At 40.0% G+C, this 20,827-nt stretch overlaps 1 protein-coding gene across 4 annotated transcripts in view; it reads right to left on the bottom strand.

Moving 5' to 3' along the window:
- Nucleotides 1-20,827, bottom strand: part of DIP2B (disco interacting protein 2 homolog B) — a 230,445-nt gene that overhangs the window by 24,073 nt on the left and 185,545 nt on the right. For all 4 annotated transcript variants that reach the window (XM_068560083.1, XM_068560085.1, XM_068560084.1 and 1 more), the window contains 9 exons: nt 19,463-19,556; nt 18,874-18,993; nt 17,300-17,414; nt 16,342-16,481; nt 15,555-15,691; nt 12,255-12,335; nt 9,564-9,691; nt 7,707-7,821; nt 3,354-3,555 (listed from right to left, as the gene is read on the bottom strand). In XM_068560083.1, coding sequence (XP_068416184.1) covers nt 3,354-3,555; nt 7,707-7,821; nt 9,564-9,691; nt 12,255-12,335; nt 15,555-15,691; nt 16,342-16,481; nt 17,300-17,414; nt 18,874-18,993; nt 19,463-19,556 — 1,132 coding nt within the window. The remainder of the gene's footprint in view (nt 1-3,353; nt 3,556-7,706; nt 7,822-9,563; nt 9,692-12,254; nt 12,336-15,554; nt 15,692-16,341; nt 16,482-17,299; nt 17,415-18,873; nt 18,994-19,462; nt 19,557-20,827) is intronic.

The following is a 20,827-nucleotide window of genomic DNA, read 5'->3' as shown; positions in this document are numbered from 1 at the left end:
GTCTTAACAAAATTCTCTTAATGGAAAAAATTTCAATTCCCTGGAAGACTGTAAAAGGCACCTGGAACCGTTCTTTGCTCAAAAGAAAAAGGTTTGGGAAGATGGAATTATGAAGTTGCCTGAAAAATGGCAGAAGGTAGTGGAACAAAATGGTGAATATGCTGTTCAATAAAGTTCTTGGTGAAAATGAAAAATGTCTTTTATTTTTACTTAAAAACTGAAGGAACTTTTTGGCCAATCCAATACAATATGCAAAATTCTTTCCCAAGAGACTGCATAATACGTTAACAGATATATTATGTTGGAGACAGCCTTTTTTATATAGGCAGGACTCAAGAGTATATATGACTGTAAGTTGCCCATTCCTGGACTCACACTGTAAAGTTAATAAAGGCGTGACATTTTAAAAAGTGAATTTTTCAGAGTAATTTAAAATGACAAAAATAATTCAGCAGTAATTTCTTGAGGTCCTTCTGTGTGAATTTCTTGAAACTATGAGTCAAAGAGTGAAAAATTACTGAAAGTAATAACATCTAGGAGGCTAATTGCTGATACTGTGCTGTACCCGTAATATGTCTTCTTATTTTCTCCACAAAATTCTGTAAATTTCCAGTGGCAAAGACTGCTAGTCATCAACCCCTATTCTCCTCTTTTTCCTTAAAAACACAACCCCCAGTTTTTAGCTGGGCAAATGCCTGGAATAAAGACTATATTCTTTAGTGTGGGAGAATAATAGGTAAGAGTAAGTAATATGTGCAATTTCTAGAAGATATGTTTAAAGGGGAAGGGTATTCCCTTGTCTTTTTCTCCCACCTGCTAGCTGGAATGTAGAACTGATGGCTGGAGGTCAGGAGCTTAAAGGAACCCTGAGGCAGTATGCTAAGGCTCGCTGTGGCAGATTGTTTTATTTTCTTACAACTCTTCCTTGCTGTGATTATATGAGAGGAGTATATACCTCTCTGCTCCATTGACTTTGGGCATGGTCTGACTTGTTTTGGACAATAAAATGTTAGGAAACATGAAGCAAACAGAAGCTTTAAGTATGCTTGTATGGTTTGGCTTGCTTCTTGCTTTTGCCATCTGCCTTGAGGAAAATATGGCACAGGTAAGCTGCCGGTCTCATGATGAGGAGACACATGGAACAGGTCTGAACCCAACCTACAGCCTGGAGCCAAGCCAAGGCCAGCTGATCCCAGCCAGGTTCAGCAGATCCACATTCCATGAGTGAAAAATAAATGCTTCTTACTTTAAATCACTGAGTTTTAGGATTATTTGTTATGCAGCACATCTATAACAACAGTTAACTGATAACAATGCCAGCGCAATAAGATGGGAAGCTGGACCAACAGTGACTGAGGGTTCCTAGCCAGTTCCATCCTAGCCTTGGACTGCCTAGCTCTGGATCTCTTTCACCTGAGAAAGAAAAAACTTGTCTCGTTTAAGCAGCTGTTATGTTCTGAAACGTGCAGCCAAAACCAGTCCTAACACATTCCCATTCTTTACACGATAGCTTAACAGACATCTCAATGAGATTTTTGTCACTGGGCTACCTTAACACAGTTTCTATCTTCCTTTTCCTCTCCTTTCCTTTTTTACCTCACTCCCAACCATCTCCACGCTCCTGTGTTCTTCTTAAACCCCAACCTCTCATGCTATCCCCACATCATGTCTGCTCCACCTATGCCACAATTTTCAAGCTGCTTTGGTCTGACCCATACGCATTCCACTAAGATCTCAGCAGACCATCACAACAGACAGCAAAAACACAGAATCCAAACCTAATGCTTTCATCAGACAGGTGGATGCTATGCCTATGAGGACTTAGGAACAAACTTTTTATACAGGTTTCATCATTTAGTAAAACTGGGTGAAATCTGGCTAGCAAAAGCAATGTTTTAAGCAACTACTATGTCTCTGAGTTGCATCCTTTAAGCATCTACTGAAATGAAAGCTTTGTTAAAGGAATTCTAGATTAAATGCTATTTAAAATAGGATTTTACTCATATGACGAATGTAGGACTTCAGTATAACAGAATACGAGATGGGGAAGGATTTGTATGTTTTACATATCCATCAGATACTTAGGCAGGAAATATGAAGATACTTCTTTTTATATACTTGATTAGTACAGACTTGATTCTAACTGCCCCTTTAGAATATTAGCCTCCATAAACTCTCACTTCCACTAGCAGAAACTGATAAATATCATATATACTTTAGCTCTATACACACTGTTACTAAGATAAGGTTACTTGGCGAGTTGACAGTAACATCTATATAACCAAATGTGATATGATCTTCGGCCACCAGATCACTGAAGTAAAAACTACTGCAAAGCAGAGCAGATTAACATTGTAATATTGTAATAAAAATATCCTAGAGAGTCAGAGGCTTACCTTTTATTATTGTACATCATATTTACCTTTCAGCAAAAGCGTTCTTAATGGAAATATAATTAAATGCCATACTTTCCTTTGCCTTCCTAATCTTCCCACTATGTGTATGTGTGTGTGAGTGTATGTGGTAGCAGTGGGAACTGTAAAGGCCAGGTTTTGGCTCTCATGTGTTTCCAGGCATACAAGAAACTGGGAGGCTCTCATTAACTTCTCAATTAAAATGAAAAAGCATCAATAAAACTTAATGACTTCATGTTGGATTGAATAGATATTTTAACATGACTGACCATCAATCAATTACTCCTGCCTTTAGTCTCCTACTCATTTGCCCTACAACCTAGGTTTGTTCAGAAATTAGGCAAAATGGTGAAATTGACTATTTGGTTTTTTCCTTGTTTCATATGGCAATTCACATACTTCTATTTGCATCTTGAATTCATAGGAATATGGCAAATGCAAAACATGCTATTTATCTCACCTCTGTCACTAACCAGCTATATGACTTTGGGTACAATTCTTAACTTTTCTGAACTTTACTTTCCACAGCTGAGGGCAAAGCTCTAGGATCATATTTGTAAAATGTATAGCTAATATTTGGCTTTTAGTAAGCCTCAATAACTAATAACTAGCTATTCTTATTATCAGAACCTTCCCTTACAGGACTTGCTTTATTCTACCTCCACCAGTGGGATTCTGATCACCTTGACCCCATACCTTACATCCAGGGAAAATGGAGGCACTCTACTGAGAATTACTCAGAAGACTGAGCCAACAGTAAACCTGGAAAAGCTATTTTACAAAATCTCAATCCTTCCTGCTTTTGGTCAGCTGATACTATTCTCATGCTACTTACTAATCTTTGTAAAGTCCAACTCTAGAGAAAAAAATCATGCTGAGAGAATTCAGCTTCTTCAAGTTACAGTTTTAATGTCATGTCTTCAAAGCCAGCATTCTTACCTGGTTGCTTTTGCCGGGGTTTTGGCAAATTCGTCACGCATGTATGTGGGCACATGAGGATATTACAAGGATGTAGCGATCCCTCCAGAAAGAGCTGTTTCGTCTGAGATATGTGGATCCCTCCCAGTGGAGTTTTGGGCAGAGTATTGGCAGGCACCAGAGCAAGACAATAAACCCCCACTTGATGAATGCTATCGATTGCCTAGAAAAATGCAAACAAAAAAAATACTCAGTGAGATTAATTTTACAACATTTGACATCCTCCTAACACAATGCATTATTCTACTCTAAGAGTTTTTCATGTTTTATTTTATTTTATTTTTGGCTGCTTGGGTCTTCGTTGCTGCGCGTGGGCTTTCTCTAGTTGCAGTGAGCGGGGGTTACTCTTCGTTGCGGTGCGCGGGCTTCTCATTGTGGTGGCTTCTCTTGTTGCGGAGCAGGGGCTCTAAGCGCGCGGGCTTCAGTAGTTGTGGCACACAGGCTTAGTTGCTCCGTGGCATGTGGGATCTTCGCGGACCAGGGCTCGAACCCATGTCCCTTGCATTAGCAGGCGGATTCTTAACCACTGCGCCACCAGGGAAGCCCTAGAGATTTTCTTTCTCTCTCCATTCTAGGTCTAGAATCTGGTAGATTATTAGGATCCCATACATCTAAAGGTACCTAATCCTTCCAGTGATGGCAGAGTGGTGAAGTACTGGCCAACCCAGTACAATCTAAATGGACAGAGGTGGATACTGATTTGCAAGCCTCAGTATGTTCTCTCTTGATTGATAATGCCCAAAACCTAGAAATTTGTTTCGGTTCTTTTAATATTTTAGCTGTCCAACATAGCTCAATTAAACAGAGGCAAAGTATTTTTATTTTTAAATTTTTAAAAATTTTAAAATTTTATTTATTTATTTTTTATAAATTTATTTAATTTTGGCTGCACTGGGTCTTCGTTGCTGCGTGCGGGCTTTCTCTAGTTGCGGCGAGTGGGGGCTACTCTTCGTTGCGGTGCACAGGCTTCTCATTGCAGTGGCTTGTTGCGGACCATGGGCTCTAGGCGCGCGAGCTTCAGTAATTGTGGCACGCGGGCTCAGTAGTTGTGGCACACGGGCTTAGCTGCTCCGCGGCATGTGGGATCTTCCCGGACCAGGGCTCGAACCCGTGTCCCCTGCGTTGGCAGGCGGATTCTTAACCACTGCGCCACCAGGGAAGTCTCAGTATTTTTATCATGAACAAAACAGAAGCTCTGTAAGTAAGCCCTTGCTTAAGTGGTTCACCAGGTTACTAGGCATCCCCTCTGCAAAACATCCAGGTGAGGCCCACTGCACACCGAGTCCTGGAGGCCAACAGCTCCCTCAGTGCACCCCTGTTCCCAGCCACACACCTGTGTGTTCACTGAGTGTCAGCTGTGCCTGCTTCTATACCTTTTACAGCTGCTGTTCTTGTTACTGTGCTCATATAATTAACTATTATATCCACTGATAAAATATGAATGCAAAATAGGAAGAGTTATGCTTTTGAAAGACTCATTAGAGGTGAACTCCTACTGTTGATAGGAATGGGCAAGTTAATTCTAAAAGGTAAGTTTCTTTTCAAATACTCACGTTCTAGTCTAACTTAAAGGAAATGAAACCAGAAACCAAAGACAATGCTTTTGGATGTAGTTTATGGAAGTAAGCTGACCTGGAACTCAAACTGGTATAACTCACACTCACACGCCTCTGCATCAAATGAAGGCACACTTGTTATGTTTTGTGTTAAAATTTAATACTTGAAGAATTTCTCATTGTTATGGTTTTCTGCTTCAGTCACCTTTGAAAACTAACTGACCAACTATCAATACCATTTCTAAACATGCCAGTTGAGAGGGTTCTTTTGTAATACCCACAAATCTTACTGAAAAGGAGATCCAGCCTGAGAAGACGAATGGACCAAGAGTCATAAAAGACAGACAAGGCCTTTTATTAAAATGACTTAAAAGGGCAGAGGAATAAACTTGAAAAGCATATTCTTCAGACTAATCCACTAACCAACAGAGATAACTAGGAAATGGGAAGTCTGGAAGAGTTCCTAAGTCTTGGGTATCTTAGAATATACAGGAAGTTAGCAAATGTATCATGTGTAGCCTGGATTCCTCACTGAAAATACGCCACCGAGTAAGTCATCCACTGACAACGTTCCTTAGAAGGTGTTGAGTTAGGTGTTTAGTTTATATCATACACAGACCTGGAATTAAACAACCTCTGGGCTCTAACCTACCAGAACATATGGAGTTCTTAATGTTCTACTATGGATCCAAGTACCCCAAGCAGAGAAGCTACATATAAGATAATGCCTTCTTGGGCTTCCCTGGTGGTGCAGTGGTTAAGAATCTGCCTGCCAATGCAAGGAACATGGGTTTGAGCCCTGGCCTGGGAAGAGCCCACATGCGGCAGAGCAACTACTACTGAGCCCACGTGTGCAACAACTACTGTGTGCAACAACTACTGAGCCCACGTGCCACAACTACTGAGCCCACGTGCCACAACTACTGAAGCCTGTGCGCCTGGAGCCCGTGCTTTGCAACAAGAGAAGCCACCGCAATGAGAAGCCCGTGCACTGCAACGAAGAGTAGGCCCCGCTCGCCGCAACTAGAGAAAGCCCGCATGCAGCAACAAAGACCCAACACAGCCAAAAATTAAAGAAACAAACAAACAAACAAACAAAAAAAGATAATGCCTTCTTATTTCACACCCAAATCAGACCCCAAATGACTTTAACAAAAATTTGGATTAGTAAGTTAGCACTGCATTTAATTCCTATAGTTGCTTTCCAGGGAAAAATAACAAATAACCTGGGAAATTTGCTTCCTGTAACTGGAAAAAATACATAATTCACCACAAGATTCTACCACTATCCTCCAAAGTTCTTTCTGAATGAAATAAGCAGTGTGTTTGAAAGTATGAACAGTATAAAAAAATTCTCTTTGCAGGTCTGATTATTAACCATCTTTCAGAGATCACCCAGTCCCACTTTCTTCACAGTTTTTTCTATCTAGTCTATCTTCAGTATTCTCTTTCCTTTCTCTGATTTTGCACTATCAACAGCCTATGCTATACCAACTGATAATTCAGAATCACAGACCCTGCAGATAGGAAGAATCTTAAAAGTCATCTAGTGCTATCACTCATCTCATGCTTACAACATTTCTACATTACTACTAACTGGCAGTAAATAAATCCCAATGCCCCAAGCAGACAAGTTACAGACATTGGGAACAATCCCAATACATATAAGTTGAATGGTAAGGACAGTCCATGCTTTCTCTGGACCATCCATTTATCCAACAAATATTTACTGAGCCTACACTGATGATGTGCTGGCATAGCTATCTGGTTCTGGACTAATAGGAACAAGAGAGAGTAACTCTTGGCTTTCATGGGTCTTCTATTATAGTGGATGTAGAAAACAATAAATATAAAGACACTTACATGCTGATAAATACTAAGCAGAAAATAGAGAAGAGTGAGGGGACAGAGAGTGAAAGGGAATGTTATTTAAGATAGAGTGGGCCTCCCTAAACTCCTTATTGGGAGATATGCTTATGATTATTCCTTTTTATATTAATAATAATCACCATCATCTTTTACTGAAGGCAGGCACTAAATATTTCAATTCATTATCTAACTACCATCAATTAACCTTCCAATAGCTCTGTAATATAGATAATTTTATCCCCACTTTACAGATGAGAAAATAAACTCAGTAAGGTTAAGTAAGTTGCCTAAAGGCACTTATGTGGTGGGGAGTGGAGCTGGAATTCAAAGTATGATTCTAAATGAATACTAGGCTCTCTTCATCATTCTAGCCTGTTCCCCTAGAAACATTTCCCTTATACTGAGCCCAAATCTTTCTCCTTCCCTAGTGGTTTACTTCACCTAGATCTCTAACTCCACAGTAAAGCTCCTTCAAAGTAAGAACAGCAGCTCATATTGGATTCCTCACACTCTAGGCACCACTTGTAGCATGCAGTAAGACTGCAGTTGTTGACATGGGGACTGATTATGTCAAAGATGTGTTCCACATTTGGACAGTTAAAATGTTCATGGGTAGTTAACACTCAGGCACAAAAGAGTGAAAGAACTTGCTGAGGCAAGTCAAATTCAATTGGTTTTGGCAACCTGAGCAGAAAAATACTTTGTGGTACACAGGGAGGTGTGGTATTATCTGCTTTTGCTAACAGTAGCTAGAATATTTGAGTAGCTAGTGGCAGGAAAAAAAACAAGGCAACATAACTGGTCCACTGAAGAAAATGCTTCAGCAGTGGCTTCTGCTGCCTTTGACAGCAACATCAACCTCCCCGACAGAGACCCCAGGTACGCTCACCTGTAGCACACGGCTCATCCACTGGAAACTATCTTCCTCGGAAGCGTCAGGTCTTTGTTCCGCAACCACCACGATGCGCTCATCATAAAATACAGACACAGAAAACACAGCAATTCTAAGAGAGACAGATCAAACACATCAGGACTCCCTTCACAACCAGTCCTATTTGCTTTGCTCAGTTGGAATTACAGAGAGGAGACATCCCCACCGCACTGCCCAGGAAGGAGTAGTTTAGAAAAGAAAACGTCATAATCATTACCATCAAAACGAGGACTCAAAAAACGTGTACTAAGCGCCACTGTCGTGAATATTGGGACGTAGCGATAAATAAGCCGAAGTCCCTGTCTTTGTGGAGCTTGCGTGTCAGAGACAGAACAAACAATATGAAATAATGTCACGTCGCGCTATACACCGGGGGACCGAGGCAGGGCGGGGGCGGAGCAGTGTGTGGGTTGGGGTGGGGGGTGGGGGGCGGGCAGCGCCTCCCTGAGGAGCGGACATTGGAGCAGAGACCTGAATGAGGTGAGGACGCGAGCCGCGCGGAGATCTGGAGGAAGAGGTTTCCGGGCAGAAGGAACGGAAAGCGAAAAGGTTCTGAGGTAGGAACGAGCTTGGCAGGTTTGAGGAACAGCAAGAAGGCCAGTGTGCCTGGAGCAGGGTGGTGAAGCAGAGAGTGGTGGGGAGAGGTCAGACCCGCCCGGGTGGTCACGGAGGACCTGGAGGCGGGGGGAGGGGGATGCTCTGAGTGAGGTCTCGGCTCAAACGTCCCCCTGCTAGTGAGGCATTCCCAGACTCCCCGTATAACCTGCAGGCGCCACCACCCGGTGTGTCCTTCCTGCACGGCACTCATCACCAGCTCACGTAGTATCTGTCTCCCTGTGTGGTTACCTGCTCTTCCCCCAACGAGAATGTGAGTTCCCGCGGGCAGAGACGCGGCCTGTGCTGTTCACTGCCACACCCTGAGCATCCAGAACAGCGGCACACAGCTGGCACCCAATAAAGGCTTGCTGAATGAATGTATGAAGTAATGCGAAGGCACTGGAGGGCTGGGAACGCCAGCAAGCCTGACCACCTCCCTTCCTTCTTTCCTTTCATCCACACATATTTAATGAACACCTACTGCGTGCCAGGGGCTGTGCTGAGTGCTGGGGATGTGACTGTGACCAAAGACAGAAGGTCCAGTGCCCCATGGAGTTTACATCTCACAGGAAGCCACACCATTACAAAAAACTATACATTTCAGGAACTGGTTCTCTAGTGGTTTAATTTTTCTACTGTTTGAAAAACTAAGGGACACCAGGATTGCTTTAAAGACATATATCCGTGACTGAAAACTACTGAACAGGACATCAGTTACTCAAATATATGCCAAATATCTTTTCTTGAGTTAATAAGCAGAGAAAAAAGGATATCTAATTGACTTCATCCATGGAATTTGAAATTAGCACTTATGTACTATGTCAGTCTCTACATTAAAATGGTAATAATTTAGAGTGAAGTAAGAGAACAATTCTTAGATGTAAACTCCTACAGAGTAGCATCTATCTCAATTAGACTGAATGGGGCGACTTCTGTATTGAAGGAATGTAGGAAGTTCAGTGTTTCAGAAATCTCCTCAGTCTTCAGGATTCAACAAACAGTAGTAATTAAAAACTGAAATACAGGATATGGTTACAGCTTCTCAATTACAGCCAAAGAACCAGACATTTTAAGATAAATAATCAAAGCCTGGTTTCTGCTACACTTAATCAAAAACAGCCTAATCTAGAGCATCTACAGAACACCACTCAAATCACCCTAGAAAGGTATCTTTAGATTCCACCGGAAGTGCTAACCTTTGAACTCTGTACTACTCACCTTCCTCTGTAAACAGTCTTTATTGATTCAACAGCCAATCCAGTAGCAACAATGTCATCAGCATTATGTCTTCGACCACTAACCATCAGTAACCCATCCATTTTTCCAACCACGAAAACCAAGCTGCCCTGAAAGGTAACAATGATTTACATAATTTAAATAGCAAAACAGACATTTTACTTCCTGCCTTGAAATAAATCTCATAAAAACTGTAGGAAAGAAAATATCGTATTTTATGGATTCTAAAAAAGTGTTTCACATCTCGACATCTCAGAATCAGTGGCATCTTACAATTAATGCGGTCTTAATAGTGTATAAGAAGGGAATCCATTCATATTCATTCTTTTTTAATTAATTAATTAATTTATTTATTTATTTATTTTTGACTGCACTGGGTCTTCATTGCTGTGCGCAGGCTTTTCTCTAGTTGCGGCGAGCGGGGGCTACTCTTCGTTGCAGTGTGCAGGCTTCTCATTGGGGTGGCTTCTCTTGTTGCGGAGCATGGGCTCTAGGCGTACGGGCTTCAGTAGTTGAGGCGCGCAGGCTCAGTAGTTGTGGCTCGCAGGCTCCAGAGCGCAGGCTCAGTAATTGTGGTTCACGGGCTTAGTTGCTCCGCGGCATGTTGGGATCTTCCCGGACCAGGGCTCAAACCCGTGTCTCCTGCATTGGCAGGCGGATTCTTAACCACTGTGCCACCAGGGAAGCCCCATATTCATTCTTAGGGAGGAATTTTATTTCATTTTTTTGCCGCACTGCAAGGCACGTTGGGATCCTAGTTCCCCGACCAGGGATCGAACCTGTGCCCCTTGCAGTGGAAGTGTGGAGTCCTAACCACTGGACCACCAGGGAAGTCCCAGGGAGGAATTTTATAAGAAAGCAACTAGGATGCCAAATGAGCACAGTTCATTTTCCCAGCCATGATTATGTATTAGTTCATTTTCTGTACTTATTCATGGGATGGATGCAGAGGGGAAAATTGTTAGACCATTTAACACTGGAATTAGGAAGAGAGTAAAACAGTTGTAATGTGAGAATGAATGTCTCAGATTTATAAGGGTAACGTTTCCACCCGGTAATATTAGAAATAAGTTAATAAAGAAAGGTCTAAGGAATTGTAGGAGCCTCTCCTTTCCAAAAAAATAACCGAGCTGCAGGAAAGTCTGCTGTCAAAGTCTGCTGTCCTCAAAGCATCACTGTATAAATAATTCTATTATTTATTATTTCATATAATTTTTATCAATAATTTTCCCAGACCCATTTGCAATAAATTAACTTTTCCCATTCATTATAGAATTTCTAAGTTTTTGGACCATCTACATATATTGAATTATCTAGTAGTCATCTCCATTTGAATGTCACTAATTGATTTACTAAGCACAATGTAGTGCCATACACTGACTAGGCCGTACACTGACTAGGCTTTGTAAGTAAGACATAATCTCTAGTCTCAAGAAGCTACTGGCCCATCCTTCTGTCATCCCAGAAGACAGAAGAAAATCAGCCATTTTCAACACAGTCTGAAAAGTCCTACGGTGGAAGTGAATAAAGAGAACAAGACAGTCACTGCTAGTCCTCCAACATCTATTTTTCCATTTCTTTCACAGTAGTAGAATTTCTAGCTGGGCATGGCTGACCAAAACAAAGCCTGCATTTCAGCCTCCCTTGCAGCTATGTGTGGCCAGGTGACTAGTTCAGAACAACGAGATATAAGTAGAAGTGTTGCTCAGCAGCTTCAGGGAATTTCTCTTAAGAAATAGTAGGACTACACCCTTTCTTCTGTCCTGTTTCCTGGAATGCAGATGTGATGGCTGGAGCTCCATCTTGGACCTCAATAGTGGAGTGGAAGCTAAAAGGAGCCGGGTCTCTGAGAATTTCTTGGTGCTGAGTGAAGAAGTCAAGACAGTAGGTGTAGATGTCCCTTTCTAGGAGAGTGATTCTCTTAGAGGTATGTCCTCAACCCCACTGTCACCCATAAATGGTGGGGAAGAAATAAAATAAAATTAGATCTTTTCTTATAGAACTTGAACTGTTATGAGGAGAAAAAAGAGAGGGTAAGGAGGTAATTAAGAGATGGAGGGAGGTATGTGGGCTCAACTATGATAATGAAGGTCTATTACTTACAAAATAAAATCCAAACTTCCCATTATGTCATGCAAAGCCCTTCATGCTCTGCCTCTCTGCCTTCCTCACCGGCTCATGAAACTAACTGTGAGCTCTTTGAGAACAGGTTTTGTAACCTAATTGTCTCTGTAAACCCAATGCCTGTAAATACCATCTGCTGAGAAATGAATTGTTTTCATTCAGAGAATTTACTGTTACACCTGGTGTAGTACTGATAATCTGTATGAAAATGATTTGTACACTATTATGGTTTCCCTTTGCTATTGAAGGTAACTTTTTCAGCACTCTTCTAACTTACTGAAATATATTAATCAAATCAATGCAACGTAGGAAGAAGAAGTGAAAAGCGTTTTGAAAATAAAAGATAATGTCTTAGTTTGAAGGAATAAAATGAATTTGGGTAACTGGAGCAATAAACATTACTCATTTTATGACATTTTTACAGGAACTGCTCTAAATATAAGTTAAGCGGCCCTGTAATACTCTTGGACTAATAAGAATTTGTTCTGTGAACTAAAGCACAAATATTTGGATCAGATGCCCCAAAACAAATATGAAAGTGTCACTTACTGGCCCTACAAACCCCAGTAATCCCGACCGGATGAACGGTACATCCCCAACAGGAGAGCCTGCGGAATTCAGTGGAATCACCTAAAAGACAGCAGAAAGTGAAAATGTTAGCTTAAAAAAAAAAGTATTTGATTTTTAAAAAGTCTTAAAAAAAAAATAAAACAGTAATACATGCTTGTTGAAAACTAAAATTATAAAAAATAGTGAATCCAGTAATCCCACCTGCTTAAGACATAACAAACATTTATAATTTGTTGTTTATCTCTCCAGACTTTTTTAGATTCACATATTAACATACTAAGAATTTTTTTAAGGGATCATATTATATATACTATTTTGTAACTTGCTTTTTCACATATTATATGTGTTTCGTATAGTATATGTTATTTTGGATAGCTTTACAAGTTGGTAATAGTCAATCTAGCTCTCTTTGTACAAGAATTCTATAATATACCATCACATGGGGGGATGAGATAACATAGCCCTTGGAGTCAGATGTAAGTTCAATGTCTGTCTCTGCCACTTACTAGTAATGTGGGCCTTGGGAAGGTTCCTGCATTTCTCTAAACCTCAGTTTCTTTAGCCATAAAATGGAACTCTCAATGCCTATCACAGCCTTAGGGTAAAGATCAAGGGAATATAAATAGATTTGTAGATGCAAGCACAGTGCCTGGCCTAGAGTCGGTACTCAGGAAACCATCAGAATTAGCACTATTAGAATGTAACCAGTCTTTCTGGCTAGGTAGGTCATTCTAATTTTTCACTATTACGAACAGTGCTTTACTGAATACTGCTGTACATATTTCTGTGCATTTGTACAAAAGGCATGAGTCTTTTCAATTTTAACAGTCTGTCCTATGAAATTATTATAGCAATTTACACTCCACCAATACCGTATTAGAATGTTTTTCCCATACTCTGGCTAATATTACATGTTATCAATTTTTCTAAACTTTGCCCATCTGGTAGGCAAAAAAAGAAATCCCACTGTTATTTTAGTTGCATTTCTTTATTACTAACATGGATGAATTTCTTTTCCTTTGTCTACCGGCCATTTGTATTTCTTTTGTGAATAGACTGGTCATACCTCCTGTCTATTATTTCTATTTGATTGGATTTTTCCCTTTAATTTTTAAGACTTCTTTTTTTTAACACAGGGAACAACTATAACAAGAGCTAACATTTATAAAATGGCTATCATGTGCCAGGCACGGGTGTAAATACAGTTAATTCTCAAGAAAACCCTATGAAACAGAATTAATATTTTCATTTCACAGATGAGAAAGGCACAGAGTTTCATTTGCCTCATATCAAATAGCTAGTAAGAGATAACAATGGAAAATTAGCTCTTTGCATTCATATGTGTTGCAAAGTTTTTCTCACCAGAAGCTTTTTTTTTTTTTTTTTTTTTTCTGGCTGCACCACACGGCTTGTGAGATCTTAGTTCCCCAACCAGGGAATGAACCTGGGCCCTCAGCAGTGAAAGCAAGGAGTCCTAACCACTGGACCGCCAGGGAATTCCCTACCAGTAGCTTATTTTTAAAATACACTTTTATTTTCTAAGCAGCTATTTTTAGATCTTTTGTTCTAGTGAAGTGTTAACCACATTGAAAAATTCTCTCAGGGTTTAAATATAAGAATCCAGTAAGAAAAATATTAGAAACTTTAATTTGCAAAACCAGTGCAACAGTTTTCTTCTCCTTTTTTGGTTAGTATTATTATTGTACTTCACTGTCATTAAATTTATCCTGCAGATTTCAAAATTTCTTCATCACTATGGACCTAGCAGCTTAGTAACAAATCTGAGAATTTTAGCTAGGCACTTGCCCTCCCAGGGGAGGCAACGTAATAAAATATTATTAGTATCTTCAAACACTGCTTGAAGATCTTATTTATATAAGGAAAAGCAATGAAGAAAAACTCAGATATTGGAAACATATGTAGTCCAAGCACTTAAAAGTAAGAGAAATAAGGTGAGATTTAAATTAGTAAAATGTATAAAAACTCAGCAGAGATAACTAGTCACCTGTGAAAGTAAACCAAGAGAACGGCAGTAAACATGTGCTTTAAGAGTTTATGAATCGGTCACAACTTTTGAAGGTACGCCAAGAATGTAGTAGTGATAGTGATGGTGATGGTGATGGTGATGATGATGATGATGATGGTGGTGGTGGTAATAATAGACATTTAGTAATTTATATTATACCATTTTAGGCTGTATAAACATAGATGATGGAGCCTTTTTCAGCCACCACATCACACCACACATACAGATAACACTCTCCTGCCATTTACATCTATTATTACATAATTACATGCACTGACTTTCAAATGGGATGGTAGACAGATGTGCCCTGCCATATTGAGACCGAGAACCACTAGTCTAGGTTATAGAAAAGGAAAGCTCAAAGACTGAAAATTGGCAGTGGTCATATAAGCCCTGTCTAGTGTGAAGGGGACATGGCCCATAAACTGGAGTTCTCTTTTCCCTAAAAGGTACCCTGTGGCAGGTTAATCCCAATTAGGAAATACAGACAATTAATTATGCCTGTTCTGATTTCCAGGCTCACCAGGCAAACTTTCATTACAATTTGGCTTCACATGCAGAACTGCCTGCAGAAAAACGATGTGCTAGTTCCACTGAAATATGAGCTATTTGAGTTTTATGTATTTTCCTGATGTACCACAAGCATGGAGAATAGTGCCAGACATGCAGAAGGTGCTCAATAAATATTTCTCTCACTGAAAGACTGAATAATGGCAACAATCTGCCCCCGTGACAAGCCAGGTTTTCATTTTTCATTAGGAAGCTGGCATTCTGGTTTACATCAGTCTTTACAAGCATGGTTAACTCGAGTCTACTCTTGAGAGATGGATCCATTCTCACTGCACTCTCAGAATTAAATTTTGGGTCTTATAACGCTCAAACCATGGCACATTCACCAGGGTGAATTTCTGTGAGGCCTCCTACTCTTTATATATGTAAGAGATAAACAAGGGCACTTCCTGTGTGCCAGGTACTGGTCTAAGCACTCTATAAACATTAACTCATTTAGTTCTCACAACATTCCTATGGTAGATACTATCATTACTCACATTTTAAAAAGAAGGAAATTGGGGCACAGAGAGGTTAAGCAGCTCAACTAGTGCACGGCAGTCAGGGCTGGACCTCGGGCAGTCTAACTCTGGAGCACACACTCCCAACAGCTACACTGTGCTATTTCCCATCAGCCAGCTCAGCTGCCCTAGTGACACTGACCTCATGCAGCACATTCCCCGTGAAACTTTAACGTCACGTACCTCAAATGTATTTTTTGTCACACCAGCAAGCCCAAAGTACATCATGCCTCCTGTTCTGGAGCTGACACAGATTTCGCCAATTTCATCTGTTTTGCAGAGCTGGGGAGGTCCATCGGGCCTCACAATGCACATCGTCCCTAGTGTACAGAAAGTATAGTCAAGGGACAGTCTGGAAAACCTTCAAAAATACAGCCTCATCCTTGTGAACCCACGAAAGTTTTGCATTCACTGAGTGGCATTAAGTAAGAATACCAAACAGGAATGTTAAAAACAGACCTGACGCTACATAGGTATATCTGAAATTTCCATCTTTCATCCCTGATAATAAAGAATTTTTTAAATCCAGCAAATAAAACATACAATAGATGCAGACCGAAGCTTTTAAAGACAGTAACTTATTAAAAATGACTGCAAAGTCCAAAGAAACAGGTTAAATTAATTTACCCTTACACAGATCAAATTCAAACAGGCAGGAAGCAATGTACTCTTAACTTTCTGCCAGCCCATCGTCTTGGCAATTACAGTGAATACCGGACAACTTTAGTATCACTCAGTACTTAGCTTTCCATGTGAACAACTGTAACTGAAACATTCACAATTAAATTATCCAATTTCTGCTGGAAATAAGTATGATTAGAATCACTTAACTCTTAGAGAGGCTTTGAGAAATTAAGTGACTTAGTACTAAATTTTGGATTCCTGGTTTTGGATCTCATATTTTATCAGGCTCCACTATCTCTAAAGACGAATCTTCATGAAACACCAAATGGTGCTCCTGAGAACTCACCCCCAGGCATTACATGTCCCACATCCTGAACCGTCAGTGCTGAATTTTTATCTTCAGTATTGACCCGTATTACCCCATAGCTCAATCCATTCATGGAGAGAATGGCTCTTCCCGGCAAAGGCGCCCCTGGAACTCCAGGCCTGAAAACAAAATAAGCTCATGAAATTTGGCAAATTAAATGATACTAAGAGAAAAGTATGAACATGTGGGAAAGGTAATTTCCTCTGGCTACCACACACACAAAAATCCGCATTTTTCTCTACCCAAAACATGCCAAATTAATCAAATTTACATGTGCAAAACATGGTGAACTTTCATTCAGATGGAAAAAGTAAATTTTAATCAGTTGTTAAGAATATACTGGCTTGCAAGGGGGAGGGGGAGGGAGCGGGATGGACTGGGAGTTTGGGGTTGGTAGATGCAAACTATTACATTTAGAATGGATAAACAACAAGGTTCTACTGTATAAAAAAAAAAAGAAGGTATATATGTGTATAACCAAGTCACTTTGCTGTACAGCAGAGACTGGCACAACACTAAATCAACTATACTTCAATTAAAAAATAAATAAATAAAAGGAATATACTGGCTTGGGTGTACTCTCTATACAGGTACTTTGCATATATATAAGTTCTTGCAAAGTAGACTTTGCAAGAACAGTCTACTTGTAGTCTAAGATGCTAACTAAGGATTCTGAAGGGCAAAACAAGACAGAAAAAGAACTAATTCACAAATACGAGATGATAATACCTAAAGTAAAATTTCAGTTTACCAGTTACACTCAGGGCAAGAGTGGGAAAAATAAATGAGATGCTTCAAACTGCTTTACAAAGTCATTTTCACTTTCAGGATTATGAAGCAGAAAATTAGATCACACCCCTTGTCATCACCTGGTCAATTCTGCACATTTGATCAAAGTTGTAACATACATCAAGAGCACCAACATTCTGAACGATACCTGCGGATTGCGACAGTCATGGCTTCGGCAGAAGTAGCACACGGACAGATGGCCTCAGTTTTCAGACCATGGCTTTGGAACAGACTCAGGAAGGCATCACAGGATGACACAGACCCTGAGGAGTTGAAACAGATCAACTTGAAAGCCAAAAATATGATTTTCATTATTGCAGGAAACTGGTAAAGAATAGAAAGCCGACACATCTGGACATCATCAATTCCATGCAAATATTTTACTGTGCCTGTGAAATGGTTGATAGGTTTCAAGGACAAACAAATGCTCATCTAGCCCATGAAAGGTCAGTGACACTATCGAAAGTTACAACTTAAAATAAGGCTGCTCCTACCAAACTGCCCAACCAATAGCAGAGATGCACTGCAGGCAACAGGTAGCCAGTTTGGAAGCAAGCAACTCTTCCTGAAGTAACTACTGTAGTTTAGCCAGTGCATTACTAATACTCTGGCTTAGTTCCATCCTGTTCATATATTCTCTGACTTGTTTCTTATTAAGGTCAGTCCCAGGTCTGTGTTTTATACCAAGATGATCATTGTGACTACTGACAAAAATCCACTGATGACAAAGAACACAGTAGTATCTAATGCTTTACCTGATTCTACCCTGTGGAGCCTCAAGATGTTTGTGCTTGTCAGGAAAAGCAGGCAACACGGTAAGGTCTCTAAAAGCTTTTACAAACTCCTTAGATTTGGTGACAGGGAATTTACATAAAGTCCAGACACTTGGCTATATCAAGTTACCTTCTCATAGCTCTTTTTAGTTACATGATAGAGAAAGGACCTAAATGAGTGAGCGTGGAGTGGTTTTAAAAGCTTACAGGTCCATCAAATGATGAATGACTATATAAAATGTAGTATATCTATACAATAGAATATTATATGGCAATATAAAGGAATAAAGTACAGACACAGGCTACAACATGGAGGGACCTTGAAACATGCTAAGTGAAAGGAGCCGGCCACAAAGTACCACATATAGCATGACTACATTTATGTGAAATGTCCAGAATAGATAAACATATAGAGACAGGGAGTAGATTAGCAGTTGCCTAGGGCTAGGGGACAGAGGATGGGAAATGGGGAGTGACTGCTAATGGGTATGGGGTTTCTTTTGGGATGATGATGTTCTAAATTCAGGTCAATGGTGATAGTTGTACAACTAACTCTGTGAATATACTGAAACCATTGAACTGTACTTTATTTTTTTTTAATTTTTTAAAAGATTTTTTTTGATGTGGACCATTTTTAAAGTCTTTATTGAATTTGCTACAATATTGCTTCTGTTGTTTTATGTTTTAGTTTTTTGGCCAGGAGGCATGTGGGATCTTAGCTCCCCAACCAGGGATCGAACCCACACCCCCTGCATTGGAAGGCAAATTCTTAACCACTGGACTGCCAGGGAAGTCCCCCATGGAAGGGTACTTTAAATGGGCAAGTTTTATGGTATGTGAATTATCTCTCAATACAGATATTAAAAAAAAATGCTTACAGAAAGGGGATGAAAACCTCAGACTACCAAAGGAAAGGATATTCCCAGACTGACACTCTAGAAATACTCACAGGGATTAGCTCCGTCAGTCACAATCAACATGCGGAGGGAGCTCAAGCTCACATCTCTCTGGTCCCGATGTGCCATCATAGCCCAGTGCAAGTCTCGGCATTTTACTAAAGCAACCTTGGCTATAAATGCAAAAGAGATAAAGTCAATACACACATGTTAAATTTGGTAGATATTAATATATTATAATAAAAACATTTTTACTTATTTTAGGAATCATGATTTTCACTTAGAGAAAATAAAAAAAGGTTTCAAAGAAATTGTTCCAGGTGCTCCAAGGCAGCGGCGACTGACTGGACACACGACTGCCTTGCTCACTGTAACCTGCAGGCAGGCCTCGTATCCTAGCCAAGGAAGCTTCGAACACCAAAGCACCCAATAAATCTAATTCAGGGCCCAGATTCAGGCACAATTCTTAAGAATGGACATCAACTGAGATGAACTAGACAACATATCTAATTTTTTAATAACCAAACTCTAAAATCTGTCAAGGCACCAAGGCATAGAATTATGTCTCTAGAAGAGCAATTTGAAAATCCCTGAAATTGCAAACAGTCACATAATCAAAGCTTAGATGCTGTGTGTAACTACCTTTGTGGGCATGTACTCTTTGGACCCAAGAGAGAGGGCAAGTCTTCATAACAGAGTAGGGTACACTAATTGTATGCATCTTATTCATTACATTCTGAAAAGCAAAGAAAGATAAAAAGTAATCAATACCTAATACATACTTAGCATTTTAAAACTGAACTGATATTTTGTTAACAATTTTAACCATACAATACTCAAACACATGCTCTTTGAAAAAAAAAAAATGAAAATATTAACTATAAGGTTGAAGCCTCCTTTGCTACCTATTCTCAAACCTGGTTCCCTTCTTTCTTCCTCAGAGATAATCATTGTTATGAATCTGCCATGGATCCTTCCAGTCTTTTTCCCATGTACTTACATATATATTCATCCCCAGAGAAACATAAAAGTATTTTTAACATAAAAGGCATCACACTATACATATATCTACAACTTGCTTTTTTTTCACTTAAATTGTTCCAGAGCTAAATCTATGTACATCAGTATAAGAGATCTATACAATTTTTTTGACCTGCTGCATAGTATTCTATAGTATGACTGTACCACAATTTATTTGGGCATTTCCCTATTATTGACAATTTTTTTTTGCAATTACAAACAGTGTTTCAAGGAACATATTTATACTCATTTCCCTGGCACGTGTGTGTAAGTGTTTCTCTAGGGTAGGTACAGAAAATTTGTACTGCTGAGTCATAGGATGTGTGCTTTTACCACTGAACAGATAACTGCCAAACTGCTCTCCAACCCTCTAAGTGCTTTCATCATGTTTATGCTTGCCACATACCACAAAGGGCTGGGTCTTACACAGCAAGAAATCAACATTTCCCTGTCGCTTACCGTAGATCCTGCCTAGACCTGTTAGGTGTTTGGGTAGATAAAGCTGAGGAACCTGAGGGGGTCATGCAATCTGGTGTCTCTCCTGCCACCCAAACCAAACATACCCAGGACCCCCTGTTCCCAAAGAGACCCAGCCTGACAGAGTAGTTAAGTCTTGGTACTTAGACTAGCCATTTTGTTCACCACCCAAGTGGCCCAAGGATACCAAAATACCACTGTAAACCTCTTTTTCCTCCCTCCCCCAAGTTTCTAGCTATGGTGACAAACTTTTGGATTTCAGGGAAAGAATGGTGTGTATAACTACTTCTTCACACGTGCCCCTATCTTGCTCTGTGTAGCAGAGAGAGAAGATTCCCTCTAACTCCTTACAAGGGTTTCTTAACCGCTGATAAAAAAAACAAAATGGGAAGGACTTTAGAAAAGAGCTAGAAAGCATGTATGCTCAAGGAATAAGGTTTTTTAAAAAAATAATTTGAGGGGTCCTGGGAGAAAAGGGAATCCGCTCCTCTTCCCCATGCTTCATTTCCT

Source organism: Eschrichtius robustus, chromosome 13, assembly GCF_028021215.1.
Source record: "Eschrichtius robustus isolate mEscRob2 chromosome 13, mEscRob2.pri, whole genome shotgun sequence".
NCBI classification, from domain to species: Eukaryota; Metazoa; Chordata; class Mammalia; order Artiodactyla; family Eschrichtiidae; genus Eschrichtius; species Eschrichtius robustus.
Note: the sequence above shows the minus strand (reverse complement) of the source record. Positions and strands in the feature narration are given on the sequence as shown.